The sequence below is a fragment of the Lepidochelys olivacea genome (genome assembly GCF_965140295.1).
Source record: "Lepidochelys olivacea isolate rLepOli2 genome assembly, chromosome: 2".
Classification (NCBI taxonomy): Eukaryota; Metazoa; Chordata; order Testudines; family Cheloniidae; genus Lepidochelys; species Lepidochelys olivacea.
In genome coordinates this window covers 89,484,851-89,499,124 of record NC_140412.1, presented here as the reverse complement: position 1 = coordinate 89,499,124, position 14,274 = coordinate 89,484,851, and the positions used below count along the sequence as shown (strand labels likewise).

The window sequence follows — 14,274 nt, the reverse complement described above, 5'->3', positions numbered from 1 at the left end:
ATTCATGGCCTTGAAAAACACGTCACGGACCAAGAAATCTGGTCTCCCTCTGTGAAATCTAATATTTTGTGGGCTTTTCCCTATACTATACAGATTTCCTGGAGGAGACCAATGTCTCTCAAACTGGAGGGTCCTGACCCAAAAGGGAGTCGCGGGGGGGGGGGGGGGGGTCACAAGGTTATTTTAGGAAGTCACAGGATTGCCACCAATGTTCCCTCTAATTTTTTCGATTCCATGTGCAGAATACACTTTTATGTGCACCAAGGTAAGTGTGGATGTGCACTACCAGTAGAAACAAAAAACCTAGATATAATATATATATTTTTTAAAAGTTACCGAAGGGATAATTACTCCATCTAGGACAGGTTAGGCATTTTAGAACTCACTACTCAAAGAATTAAATTTAAGTGTAAGAGAAATAAAAATTATGAAATGCACAGACTAGTCAAAACACTAAAATAACACACTTTGAAAGAATAGAATTACAGAGAATATATGTGCATTGAATGAAGTAACACTACCACCACCACCACAAGTATAAGTGTGTGAGTGTGAGAGAGACTATGCTGGCTGCTGGAGAAATTTCTGAGACGCACTGTGCGCTGTCTCTTTAAGGCACTCACTGAAAGCTCTCCTGCTCTGTCCTGACTGAGCCCTGTCTCCGCTGCCCCTGCTCTGCAGAGATGGGGTACATGGGCGGTGGGGGGCGCAGAAAGAGACACACTGTGAGTTGGCTGCTGGGGAAGCCTCAGACAGCGAGCTGGTTTTTTGTTTTTTTTTTTTTAAGAAAAAGAAAGACTCTCACCGCCCAGAGGCTGGAGTCTTCAGACCTCAGGACAGCAGCAGCTGCGACTTCTGAGCCAGAGAGCTCTGTAGAGATGGGGTACAGGGGCAGGGGACACCCTGACATCAGCATCCTCCTCCCCCACTCTGCACAGCCAGCAGGAGGGTCCCAGGAACAGCTGCAGGAGCAAGGTGGCTGCAAAGTAGCGGGGGGGGGGGGGGGGGGAGGGGCACCTGAACACATGCTGCTAGATGCGACACAGCTGTGTGTCACTTGCCTTACTTCTGCACCACTCCTGGCAGTGGCTCTGCCTTCACAGCTGGGCTCCCACCCAGCAGCTACTCCTCTACAGCTGCCCAGCTCTGAAGGCAGCACCGCCGCCAGTAGCAGAGCGGAAATAAGGGTAGTAATACCGCAACACCATCCCCAATAACCTTGTGACACACACACACCCCCCAAATCCTTTTTGGGCCAGGACCCCTACAATTACAACACCGTTAAATTGACCAAAATAGACCATGAATTTGGTAGGGCCCTAATTATCTCCCATAAATGGGAACAAACCTGTTTCTCTTTGCAATTGGCTGAACAAGAAGTAGGACTTAGTGGACTTGTAGGCTCTGAAGTTTTACATTGTTTTATTTTTGAGTGCAGTTTATATAACAAAAACAAAAAAAATCTACATTTGTAAGTTCCACTTTCACGATAAAGAGAGTGCACTACAGTACTTGTATGAAGTGAACTGAAAAGTACTCTTTTGTTTAGCATTTTTACAGTGCAAATATTTGTAATCAAAAATAATATAAAGTGAGCACTGTACACTTTGTATTCCGTGTTGTAATTGAAACCAATATATTTGAAAATGTAGAAAAGGATCCAAAATATTTAATAAATTTCAATTGGCACTATTGTTTAAGAGCGCAATTAAATCTGCCATTAATCAAAATTAATTTTTTAAATCATGATTAATTTTTTCAGTTAATCATGTGAGTTAACTGCGATTAAAATTAACAGCTTTAGTTTTGCATTTTCTGGTGTTTGTGAGGAGACAGACTTAGGTTCTTGTTCCAACAAGATTAATATGAATGTTTTGGTTAGTGCTATATTGTTTTTTCCAGAACACTGACTGGTCTCTTTGAGAGCTTCTCATCGAGTATCAGGAGCGGTTTCTTTCTTGTTTTGTTGAAATATACATTTGATTTCAGAGATAGGGAAATGACTAAAAGGGTAATTCACCACACATCTGAAAGACCCATTTATGTTTCACATAATGCTCTCTGATCTTCTCTTCACTTAGAGCCTGATCCAAAACCTACTGAAGTCAGGGGTGTCTTTCGATTGACATCACTGGGCTTTGAATCAGTCCTTGAAGGCTACCTTGGAAGATTAAGATCTGGATTTATGGTCTGTTGAAATCCCACCCATAATAGCGAGCAAATTTAGAAGTGGGGCCATCTGGACACCAGTGTGCAGGAAACAGGAACTGGCAGCAGGTAGTGGCATGTAACCAGGTAAGACTGAGTTTTTCCTCCCATCTATGAATTCATATCCAGAATATCCCAACAGAACCAGCCATCCCCATGGGAGTACCACATTACACATACTCAGACCCACAACTGATTTAGCCATTTTACAGTGTCTCCTTGCATAGTTTGTAGTCTCCTTATTTAAACACATGTCCACAGAAAAATTACTTTTGCTAAATACCATGGAGACTACTTCCCCATTCAAAGTGCTACATATATAAATGCTAAAATTAACAAAACTAATGCTCTCGAAGTGCACGTTAATAGTATGTGCTCCTACTTCAATTCCAAATTATGTAACCCCCAACTGGAATATACTTATTTGTTGTAAATTCTATTTTCAACTCGGCAGGACATAGCATAATATATGCACTACTATAACAGAGAATTTTCGTGAATTTGGGAAATTCCATCTTTGGATTTTAAGATTAGATGTCAAATACACAGAAAAATAAGAGAAGCTATAAATGACAGATTTCCGCTGGTCTGTGTAAAGATTTGGAGGGTGGGGGGGGAGGGCCAAGGTTACACACTAGAATACCAAAGGAAAATTACCTGAAGAGAAAGAATCGACTTTGTACAAGCATATGGATGGGCTCTGAGTTACAGAAAGAGGATCCTTTTATTGTTCTTGGAAGCTTCTTCACATAGCAATCTTCTGTCATTTCTAACAGGCACACCAGACATATGCCACACATCCTGGATCTATTTCTAGATCTTTGTTTTTCCTCCTAAAATTTCAGTTCTTTCATCTGTGTTTTATTTTAGGATTTTAGCCTGCTGTTTGCTTGCTTTGTTTGCCTGTTGTGCTTCTCTGACTCAGTTATCCTTGTTAATATGTTCTTAATTTCTGTTTGCAAAAAAAAGTCAGATTGATTTATAAAACCTCCCTCTCTATTTGGATTACAGCTGTTATTTCTTATGTATCTGTCTGCTTGAAGAATCTCAAGTGTGGGGTAGGGGGGAAATAATAAATGAGGATTGTTATCTTCTGCCACAATCTCAGCACAGTTCTGTGCTGCAGAGCTCTGAGTGGTTACATTAGAAGCTATACAGCAAGTTAAAGCTAAAAATTTCCATTTGGTGGCTTCTTAGCGCACAGGCCTATTTATGTTTGAGTGACTAAAAGGAAGAGTTTGTGTAGAGTTTGAGGGAATTTTCACCAAGATCTTGTAGAGTTCCAGTCACACAGCTGTGCAGGATCGGTTTCTCTCATGGTCTCTAATCTCTTCTATTTCATAGAAATCTAACATCTATCTTGGACGTACACTAGCTCATTTTACCCCTGAACAATAAAGGCTCATTTATGCCTTTTCCTAGGCAGAGAATACTGGAGAGCAAGAGTAGATTCAATCGCTGAAGCATCAGTGCCTGGAGGCAATTATGCCTAAGTGCTGGAGGGAGTATATTAGGAAGTGCCCCTTGCTACACTTGTTGAACAAGTGCAGCCAGAGTTTCTTGAGTACAGCTATGCAGGTGTGTGGGCAGGGCAGGGTCGGGTCATGCTTCACCCAGACACATCCTTTCTGTTTGTGTAATCAGTTCCACTGTTTCCTCTGTATACCCAGTGTGACATTCTGTACCTCAAAATAGCACCCTGGAACTCCCATATTCACCATCGTGGTACGATTATGAATTGTTTTGTACAATGCATGCCTTGTGATGTACCATTTAAGAAGTCTTGATCTGTTGAAAATTACTATCTTGTTGAATTGTATGTACCATCATTGTATGTGAAGTTATGAAGTATTGTTATGTTTGTTACTGAAATATGTCGTAAGTGGGAAATGCCCACAACAAGCCTTTCAGTGGCAACAAAGGAGCAACTAACACGGACAAGACAGATTTACATCAGGACCAGCCAGACATGTGTTGATGGCCCATCCATCAAGAATCCACTCTCCCAGAGACTCCTCAGAGAGTGCACATATGGGCTACCTAACTCCCATGTCACAGCAAGGATCTTAGAGAGTTTTGCACCCCAGACTACTTTTTAGCCCATTTTAAAAAAAGGAGTATGTTTTAAGTTGGTCATGTCCCTTTTAAGTTCTCAAAATGGTTCTGCAGGCCAAGGAATGCAAATAAAGCACTTTCTTTCATCACATACACACTGCATGTGTATATTGCCCACTGACATGCCAGCCTAGCGAGGAGGGCTTTAGACTAGGTTCAAAAGAGGCAGGTAACAAAAGCCCCAGGTAGGTATAAAAAAAGGTGACCTCAATATTGAGTCAGATATTAAGAGAGGGGAATAGAAAATTACAATTGGCTCTTAGGAGCAACAAGATAGAAAATGACAGGTTTCAGAGTAAAGCCGTGTTAGTCTGTATTCGCAAAAAGAAAAGGAGTACTTGTGGCACCTTAGAGGTTAACCAATTTATTTGAGCATAAGCTTCCGTGAGCTACAGCTCACTTCATCGGATGCATACTGTGGAAAGTGTAGAAGATCTTTTTATACACACAAAGCATGAAAAAATACCTCTCCCCACCCCACTCTCCTGCTGGTACTAGCTTATCTAAAGTTATCACTCTCCTTACAATGTGTATGATAATCAAGGTGGTCCATTTCCAGCACAAATCCAGTGTTTAACAAGAACGTCTGAGGAGGGTGGGGGGGTAGGAAAAAACAAAATGGTGGGGGAAATCTGCTCTATATTTCAGACATCTACACACAAATGCATGGAGTACAGGGAATAAACAGGAAGAACTGGATGTATTAGTCCTTTAGCTAAATTATGACTAAACTGCCATCACGGAGACCTAATGGGATAAATCTCATGATTGCATGATTGGTATAAAAGGGTATAACTTTACTCAGGAAGGACTGGCAGGGGAAAAAACTGAGAAGGTGTTATATTATACATCAAGATTACGTACACTTGTTCTAGAGTCCAAAAGAAGATGAGAGGCAGACTAATTGAGTATGCCTGGACGAAAACTAAAATGGGGGTGAAATGCACCACAGGAAATGTTGAAGACTGCAAGGTTACCAGGCCAGAAAAGGCGCTTATACTTGGGTTCCTGGCAGGACCCAGAGAGAATCCTTGCCAAGAGCAAGATGACATCATTCAGATTAAATTTAGTGAGCATACAGAAGTTTCACCAAAAGTCAATGGCACTGGACGCATCATCTTGTTAGTGGATACAGTGTTTGAAATGAACCGTACTACTGGACAGTGGACCCAGCTCAAGTAGTACAAAACTATACCTGATGTTTCCTAAAAGATTCAGTAGCAACAAACTGTGGACCAAATCAAGCATAGAATCAGGTAGCACATATAGTGTGTCTCAGCTGTTCAAAATGGCATTCATGTGTCAGTTTCTTTACTTTCCAGAACACAAATTGTGGCTATCCAAACTAACTGGGTTTAGGTGACTGCAACAAGAAGATGGTGCCAAACTGACAAAGATCTTTTTAAAAAAAATAAAATAAAATAAAAATAAGGGGAAAAGAGTTAACATTTGTTCTGTGATTCAATATGCCAGAAATAAAGACTACAACTGAAAGTTTGCTTCCCAGGTTGGGAGCAGTTTAATTGCAAGCACCAGGGGAAAAAGGACAATTACAGAATCACAGTTTACCATTAAAACAAAGACATAGATTTTATTGCAGAAATATTTACATTGACTATACGGGTTTAGTTTAAATATGGACACTTGCACACTACAATATTTGCAGTTATTCCTGTAATTTGATTTCAGTAAATCTAACTACTGCAGGTGGTAGATGTCCAGCATTTAATAGCATCCACACTATATTTAGCCTGTCTTTGCCAGGGTCACAGGGAGATCTGAGAAGCTTTGTTAACTCTACTGTACTGTGTGGGGAAAAAAAAACAAAAACAAAGAAAAGCAAACTATCCCAACACAAAAGAAAGGTAGAAACACTAGTAAGAGGAGCTCTTTAATGACTTGAAAATCAAAAAGGAATCACTACAAAAGAACAGCACAAGTATACAGGGACAAAATCAGAAGGCTAAAGCACAGAATGAGTTACAACTAAAAGGGACAAAAAAAGGCAATAAGAAGAGGTTCTGTAAATACATTAGAAGCTAGAGAAAGATGAAGGAAAGTGTAGACCCTCTATTTATCAGGGAAGGAAAGCTAATAATGGACAACTCAAAAAGGCTGACATGTTTAATGCCTATTTTGTTTCAGGCCTCACTAAAAAGGTTAATTGTAATCACATACCTACCACAATATTAACATTAACAATAAGGGGGAAAAGGAAAACAAGCCAAAATATGGAAAGAACAGGTTAAAAAGAATATTTAGATAAGTTAGATGTATTCAAATCAGCAGCACCTGATGAAGTGTACCCTCAGGTATTTAAGGAACTAGCTAAAACTATCAGAACTGTTAGCAATTATCTTTGAGAACTCATGAAGGACCAGTGAGATCCCAGAGGACTGGAAAAGGGCAAACATGGTACCTATCTTTAAAAAGTGGAGGGAAAGAGGATCTAGGGAATTATGGATCAGTAAGCCTAACTTTGATACCTGGAAAGATACTGGCAACCAATTTGTAAGCACCTAGAGGATAACAGGGTTATAAGAAATAGCCAACGGGAAGCAGCACAGGCCAAGGGATGTGCTAGCTGCTCTTCCTCCAGTCCCCATTGGCCTGGAGCAATTAACCGCGGCCTGTAGAAGCCACGATCGGCTGAACCTGCAGATGCAGCAGGTAAACAAACCGGCCCGGCCCACCAGGGGCTTTCCCTGAACAAGCGGCGGCATTAGTTTGAGAACCACTTGTCTAGATGAAATTACAAAAAAAATGGTTGAAAGACTGTACTCAAAGAGTAATTATCAGTGGTTCGCTGTTACACTGGGACATAACCCCATGGGATTCTCAGGGGTCAATTCTGGGTCCAATACTATTCAGTTGTTTCATTAACAACTCGGTAAAGGAGTGGAGAGTATGCTTATAAAATCTGTGGATGACACCAAGCTCAGAGGGATTGCAAACATCTTGGAAAACAAGATTCAAATTCAAAACAACTTTGACAAATTGGAGAATTGGTCTGAAAGTCCTCAGTACTTCACTCAGAAAGGAAAAAAAAAAAAAAAAATCTACAAAATGGGGAATAACTCCTAGCTGGTTGCACTGCTGAAAACAATCTGAGAGTCATAATCACAAATTAAAAATGAATCAACAATGACATGCCATTGCGAAAAAGCTAATATTCTGGGGTGTATTAACATGAGTGTCATATGTGAGTCACAGGAGATAACTGTCTCACTCTATTTGGCACTAATGATGCCTCAGCCAGAGTACAGTGTCCAATTCTGGGCACCACACTTCTGGAAAGATGGGGACAAATTGCAGAGTCTCTAAAAGCAACAAGAACAATGCAAGGTTTAGAAAACCTGACCTATGAGGAAAGGCTAAAAATCTGTGCATGTTTAGTCTTGAGAAAAGACGACTGAGGTGGGACCGTCTTCAAATATGTTAAGGACTGTTTATAAAAAGGATCGTGATGAACTGCTCTCCATGTCCACTGAAGATAGGACAAGTAGTAATGGGCTTAATCTGCAGCAAAGGAGATTGAGGTTAGAGATTAGGGAAAAATACTAAACATAAGGATAGTTAAGCACTAGAATAGGCTTCGAAGGGAGGTTGGGGAATCCCCAGCGTTGAATGTTTTTAAAACAGGTTAGACAAACACTTATCAAGGATGGTCTAGATCTACTTGGTCCTGCCTCCACACAGGGAGGCTGGACAGGACGACCTCTGAAGTTCCCTTCCAACCCTACATTTCTGTGATTCTAGGTACTTGGAATGTGAGAACAAGTACAATATAAGCAAGAAAAATCTAAACAAACATACAGGTGAAGAGAGAAAGCAAACCATTTACACTGAAACTGGCATCAAAACAGATCAACCACACTGGAAGGAAAGTTAGTGTTGCTACACAGTAAATCCCCTTCAGCTCCAAGCAGGCTTTATTGACCTTCAACACCACAAAGCAAACGGCAAGAAAGAAAATTGAGACTAGTGATACTCCAAGAACATGATTACTTAAAATTGTGTATGGTTTTCTCTGTACAAACCAGGCAGCCAATAAGACATCCACCTTCTGATAGTATTAAAACACCCGATATTGATTAAAGAACTCAAAAAAGTTTAACCTCAAACCAGTCAGAGCAATTGACCAATTATCTATTACAGACATTCTCAAATTGTGGTCCACGGACCACAAGTGGTCCACGAGCTTCATTCAGCTGGTCCGCGGACAGTTCCCTCTAAGGTGCGCACCTGGGCGGCCACACACGAGAGAATAAAGGGCCACTCACATAATTGTGAAACTGCACAGGCATGGCTCCATGAATTAGGTGCCTGCACGCTGGAGAAGATGCACATGTAAGGTGAGGTGGTGGCCTTGGGGAAATAAAGGGAAGGTAAGAGGGGGCGGTGGGTTGACAAGAGAGGGTGGGGGGAATTTGGGACATGCAGGGCTGCAACGACCAGAGAAAGAGGCGACTTTCTCCAGCTCCAGGGCTACAGCTGCCGGGGAAAGACGCCCCTCCTTCCCAGCCCCAGCTCAGGGGCTGCGGCGGAGACAGGCCATATCCATTGCATTAGAAAGGTAAGACTACTGATATTAAAATATGAGTTGTGTGCTTTTATTTGTACAACAAAAAACCATTAATTATTAAGATTTTTATTTTTTTAATACAGTGCTTTTATCCAAAGCGCTTTACAATAGTTAGCTAGCAGTACAAACAACATTTGGAACGATCATTAAGCAGTCCGCCGAGACCCGCAGCAATTTTCAAGTGGTCCATGAAAAAAGTTTGACAACCACTGATCTAGTAGATATGCTCCCAATTTGTCCTTTATACCCCATTAGTGATTTTCAATCTTTTTTCCATTTGCAGACCTCTAAAAAATTTCAAATGGAGATACAGACCTCTTTGGAAATCTTATACATAGTCTGCAGACCCTCAGGGGTCCATAGGTTGAAAACCACTGCTCTATGTTAATTAATGCCTGAAAGTTATAGCTAAAAAAGCCATTGCATAACTGAGGCAAACAAGTAGATAAAACTGTATCCAAAATTCAAAGCTACTGTGAAGAAAAAGGAGCATTAAAGGACAGCAAATATCAAACAACTAATAAGACACAGTACCCCAGGTTGCTATAAATTAAATTCAAATGGTGAAATAGGTCTTGAGGATGACTTTTTTGTTAAATTCTCCAAGCCTATTGGCTCCACACCATAAGCCTTAGCATCCATGAAATTGTCCTCAGAACCTACCATGTGTGCCAGGAAACGGGGGAGCTTGTAGCTAGTTTTGGCAGCTTACCTCCCTGGCTTCCCAGGCCTTCAGCTGCTGACCTGTTCTTGAGGATGCCTAGCCTGATAGCCTAGCCTCTCCCTTCCCCCTCTTTGGAGATCAGCTCTCACTCCCTAAGTCTCCAACCCCTTCCTGCCTCACTTCATGGAAAAGTGCAGAGGGCATGAACTGTAATCCAATTAACTCTCCCTTAAGGGAAAAGCTGCAGAGGAAGAGAACTGCAGGGAGACAAAACAAAATTTTAGGTGCCTGTCTGCAGCAAAAGGTGAAGTCTGTGGCAGAAGTGCTGAATTCCACTGCATCTTGAAAAAAAATGCCAGTTGTGCAGCTACATAACTACAGAGTTCACAAGGCCATGAATGACAGGAATAGGACAGATCACACCTCTCACAGTAGTTCTCTTCAGATTCAGGCAGATGTCATTGATTCGTGTACCCCAGTTCACATTTTAGAATCTTGCAACTATAATTACAACTATTTATATTTGTGTTGCATTTGCAACTAAAGTCCCCAGTCATGGATCAGGGCCTTACTCTACTGGGAACCACACAAACATGGGCTAGAAACATTTTTAAAACTGAAGGTCAAATTCTGGAGCTCAGCTCAGTGGCAAAGTGAATTCTGTGGCAAATTCGGTAGTAGTGGAATCAATGACTACACAGGGCCATGCATAAAACCTTCCCTCTCAAGGAAATCCTAATGTTCAGAGCAAAATTAACTATTCTCCAAAACCTCTTTAGAAAATAGCTGAATTGTTTTTGTTTAAAACTTTAACAGTGAAAGTTTGGTAAAGTTATAACCAAATAAAAACAGAGGCTTATGAAGTCAAGCATTAAGTAACCTCATTTAAGGATTTAAAAAGCTGTGGCCTCTTATATAAGATAGGGAAGGGGGCGGGTGGGGGTGATTAGAGATTTTCACACACACCCCAGAGCAGGGAGCTCTACTGAAAAATAAGTTTCCTTTTAAGTTTCTACTAAGGTCTGGAAAAACAATTTTTGCCAATCAAAAGTGAATAAAAACCATACTTCACCCAACCCACAACTTAAATTTATTCATTCATTCATTTATGTTTTCAGTATCTAGAAAAATTTCTTACCAGAAACAAGGCTCCTCCACCTCCACTGCGCACAGCTGTTTTATGCAAGTAGCGGATCTGCCTCACCTTTAAACAACATTTTTGAAGTATTAAAAACTATAGGTGAAATTTAAGTGCTTAATTGCCATACACTGCTTTCAGTAACAGTTTGATTTCTATACCAATCATAATAAAACACAACCAAAAGACCGAGTGGTTTATTATTTGACAAGGCAAAGTGGAGAATATTAAAGACCTCTCCTGATATCAGGAGTATCTTTGTCTATTTAACACACCCTGGTCACTGCAGATTAAATTAGAAAGTAAACCCTGCCATCTTGAAGCCAGAATTTTAAATAACTTAATATCCTCTCCTCATATGTAAGCATATATCAAACAATGTACTAAATAATTTACTGCCGCAACACATACTTTATAAATACATGTCAGCCATGTATGTTTTTAAATGTATGCATAAACTACTGTTTCAAATCTAGGTTTCAGAGTAGCAGCCGTGTTAGTCTGTATTCGCAAAAAGAAAAGGAGGACTTGTGGCACCTTAGAGACTAACCAATTTATTAGAGCATAAGCTTTCGTGAGCTACAGCTCACTTCCTCAGATGCATATCGTGGAAACTGCAGCAGGCTTTATATATACACAGAGAATATGAAACAATACCTATTCCCACCCCACTGTCCTGCTGGTAATAGCTTATCTAAAGTGATTTCCAGCACAAATCCAGGTTTTCTCACCCTCCACCCCCCCACACAAATTCACTCTCCTGCTGTTATTAGAGTGAATTTGTGTGGGGGGGTGGAGGGTGAGAAAACCTGGATTTGTGCTGGAAATCACTTTAGATAAGCTATTACCAGCAGGACAGTGGGGTGGGAATAGGTATTGTTTCATATTCTCTGTGTATATATAAAGCCTGCTGCAGTTTCCACGATATGCATCTGAGGAAGTGAGCTGTAGCTCACGAAAGCTTATGCTCTAATAAATTGGTTAGTCTCTAAGGTGCCACAAGTCCTCCTTTTCTTTTTGTTTCAAATCTAACGCATTTAGGGAAGTCTGGAAGTCCCAGTAGGTGCCTATCCACATCTTTAGGCACCAAAGTATCTTTGTAAATCTGGCCCTGTCCAAAAGATGAGGAGTACTTATGGCACCTTAGAGACTAACAAATTTATTTGAGCATAAGCTTTCGTGAGCTACAGCTCCCTTCATTGGATGCATTCAGTGCACATCCGATAAAAAGTACTCCTTTTCTTTTTGCCAATACAGACTAAACACGGCTGCTACACTGAAACCTGTCCAAAAGATGTGTATCTTTTTCAAAAAATGAAACCTCTAAGTATCAGAGTTAGAAATGTTAGATTAGACCTTATTTTTAATCTAACTCTTTGATTGGTACGAGAGAGACCATTGTAAGGGAATTAGAAGGATTATTAACCTATGTTTAGTCTTAGTTACAAGAGATATGCATTGTTAGCAGCAATACTGGAAATCTATTTTTCCCGAGTAGAAAAAGACCTCTTATTTTCCAAACTTTAGTCCTAATAACCCAAGATACATATCAAGTATTCATTTCCTTAAAACTAGCCTTTTCCAGTTTGAAAGTAGAGACATTAACTTTATATCTCACTGATCTTAAATAAACATATAGGTAGTCATAAATTTGGCAATGTCAAGTCTGCTAAAGATCAGAGAGAGAACAAAAGAGATACATCTCCCAGGTGTATGTCCATGAGGGGCTAAAAGAAGACTACACACTACCCCTCGTTTTTATAGAAAATTTTGGTGTGTATGGAGCTATTTATTTATGGAGCCAGATAAACAGTATTCTGCCTCAAGGAATATATAAACCATAAACACAAATACAATACACAAAAGAAAAACAAATCAACCAACAATCACTGTGGTTAGACTGGTTTCAGAGTAGCAGCCGTGTTAGTCTGTATTCGCAAAAAGAACAGGAGGACTTGTGGCACCTTAGAGACTAACCATTTTTTTTTTTTGAGCATAAGCTTTCGTGAGCTACAGCTCACTTCATCGGATGCTGTAGCTCACGAACGGTTATGCTTAATCGGTTAGTCTCTAAGGTGCCACAAGTCCTCCTGTTCTTTTTGTGGTTAGACTGTATCACACTTGACAGAAATCATAACTAAGAAGTGTGCGCACAGCCCCATGCACCCCTCCTCCTCCTCCTCCTCCATACCCCCCGAGCCCCTCCTCTCCTGACTTTACTGGGGGCGGATTTCCCCCCTTTCTGCGGGGGGGGGGGGGTGTGACATGGGCCGGGCTCCCGGGGAGCTGAAGGCCGCTGTGCCCTTGCCGGCTGCCTCGGGCCTGTCCCTACCAAGGAAGCCGTCTCTCGCCGCGGCGCCTGGAAGAACCCGGGGCGGGGGAGGAGGGCGGGAGCGGCACCTCGGTCGCGGGTTTCCTTACCGAGTGCGCGGCGGCGGCACCGGCAGCGCGAACAGGAGCAGCGAGAAACATGGCGCCGGCCCTGCAGGCCGCAGCCCCGCTCACTGCAGCCGCCACTCGGAGCCCGCGCACCCCCTCCCCTTACCGCTCCCTCCCACTGTGCCGCCGGCGTCGGCGTCGGCGTCAGCGCGGGAGCGCGCACGCCTCACGTTCGGGGGCCGCGCGCTGTTGCCGGCCGGGCCGGGAGAGGGAGGAAGGAGCGCGCGCTCCACCACAGCCTCGTGCGCGCGCCGGCCCCTGTCTCCAAGGGATGGGTGGGAGCGAGGCGTGAGGGCAGCCGCCGGGGCTCAGGAGCTGTATTAACCCTCGGCGGTACCTCAGGCCCCGCGCACGGGGTTGCTGGGCGACTCGCCGGCGCTGCTCTGGCGCCAAGCACCGTGCGCCCCGTACCCAGCCCTGTACCACAAGCATTGGCCACGGGGTGGGGAGCAAGGGCAAAACACCTGTTTGTTCCCCTGCACTGGCACCTCTGCTGCCAATGAAAAAGATCCCCAAATCTCATTATTGTTAAACGAATCTTATTATTTTATGGGGGGCAGTGCTTAATTTGTGCCAGGGCAGATTCCCAGCACCTCTAGCCCTGGCAGTTCATGATAGCCCCAGCACCTCTAGGCTTGCCAGGTCAGTTTATGAAAGATTTAAAAAAAATTGCTTGAGCCATGGCACCTCTTTCATTACAAATTAAGCACTGGCGGGGGCGGGGGAAGGGGGTGCTCTTGTTTTTTGAAGGTTGGCAGTACTGCAGCAGCAGCACCCACAGTGTACTCTTGCAATCTACACATACAAGAAGAGACCACATTTGATCAGTGATCATTAGGGTGACCACTTGCATTTCCCGATTGCCAGACATTCTGGGACTGACGTGGCCCCCAGCCGGTCCTGGCGTGGCATCGCACTCACTGTGCATGCCAGGTCACACTGCGCCGGGGAACCATTCTGAAGAGGGTAATGCCCCACCACCACTCTCATGCCAGCAGAGGTAAAGTGGCATACTCTTCAAAATGGTGTCCCCCATCTGATACCACACAAAAGCACGTCCAATTTTGTTTCAGTCCTGGAGTGGGGACAAACCATCCAAAAAAAGGCCTGTCAGATTTAAAACCA

General features: G+C 42.6%; 1 protein-coding gene across 1 annotated transcript in view; it reads right to left on the bottom strand.

Annotated features, from left to right (window-relative positions):
* NDUFV2 (NADH:ubiquinone oxidoreductase core subunit V2) overlaps positions 1-13,287 on the bottom strand; it is a 44,268-nt gene extending 30,981 nt beyond the window's left edge. The window contains exons 1-2 of the mRNA XM_084620521.1: positions 13,132-13,287; positions 10,711-10,776 (exon numbers count right to left, since the gene is read on the bottom strand). Of these exons, the coding sequence (XP_084476647.1) occupies positions 10,711-10,776; positions 13,132-13,182 (117 nt within the window). The 5' untranslated portion in view covers positions 13,183-13,287. The remainder of the gene's footprint in view (positions 1-10,710; positions 10,777-13,131) is intronic.
* Positions 13,288-14,274: the final 987 nt, after the last annotated feature.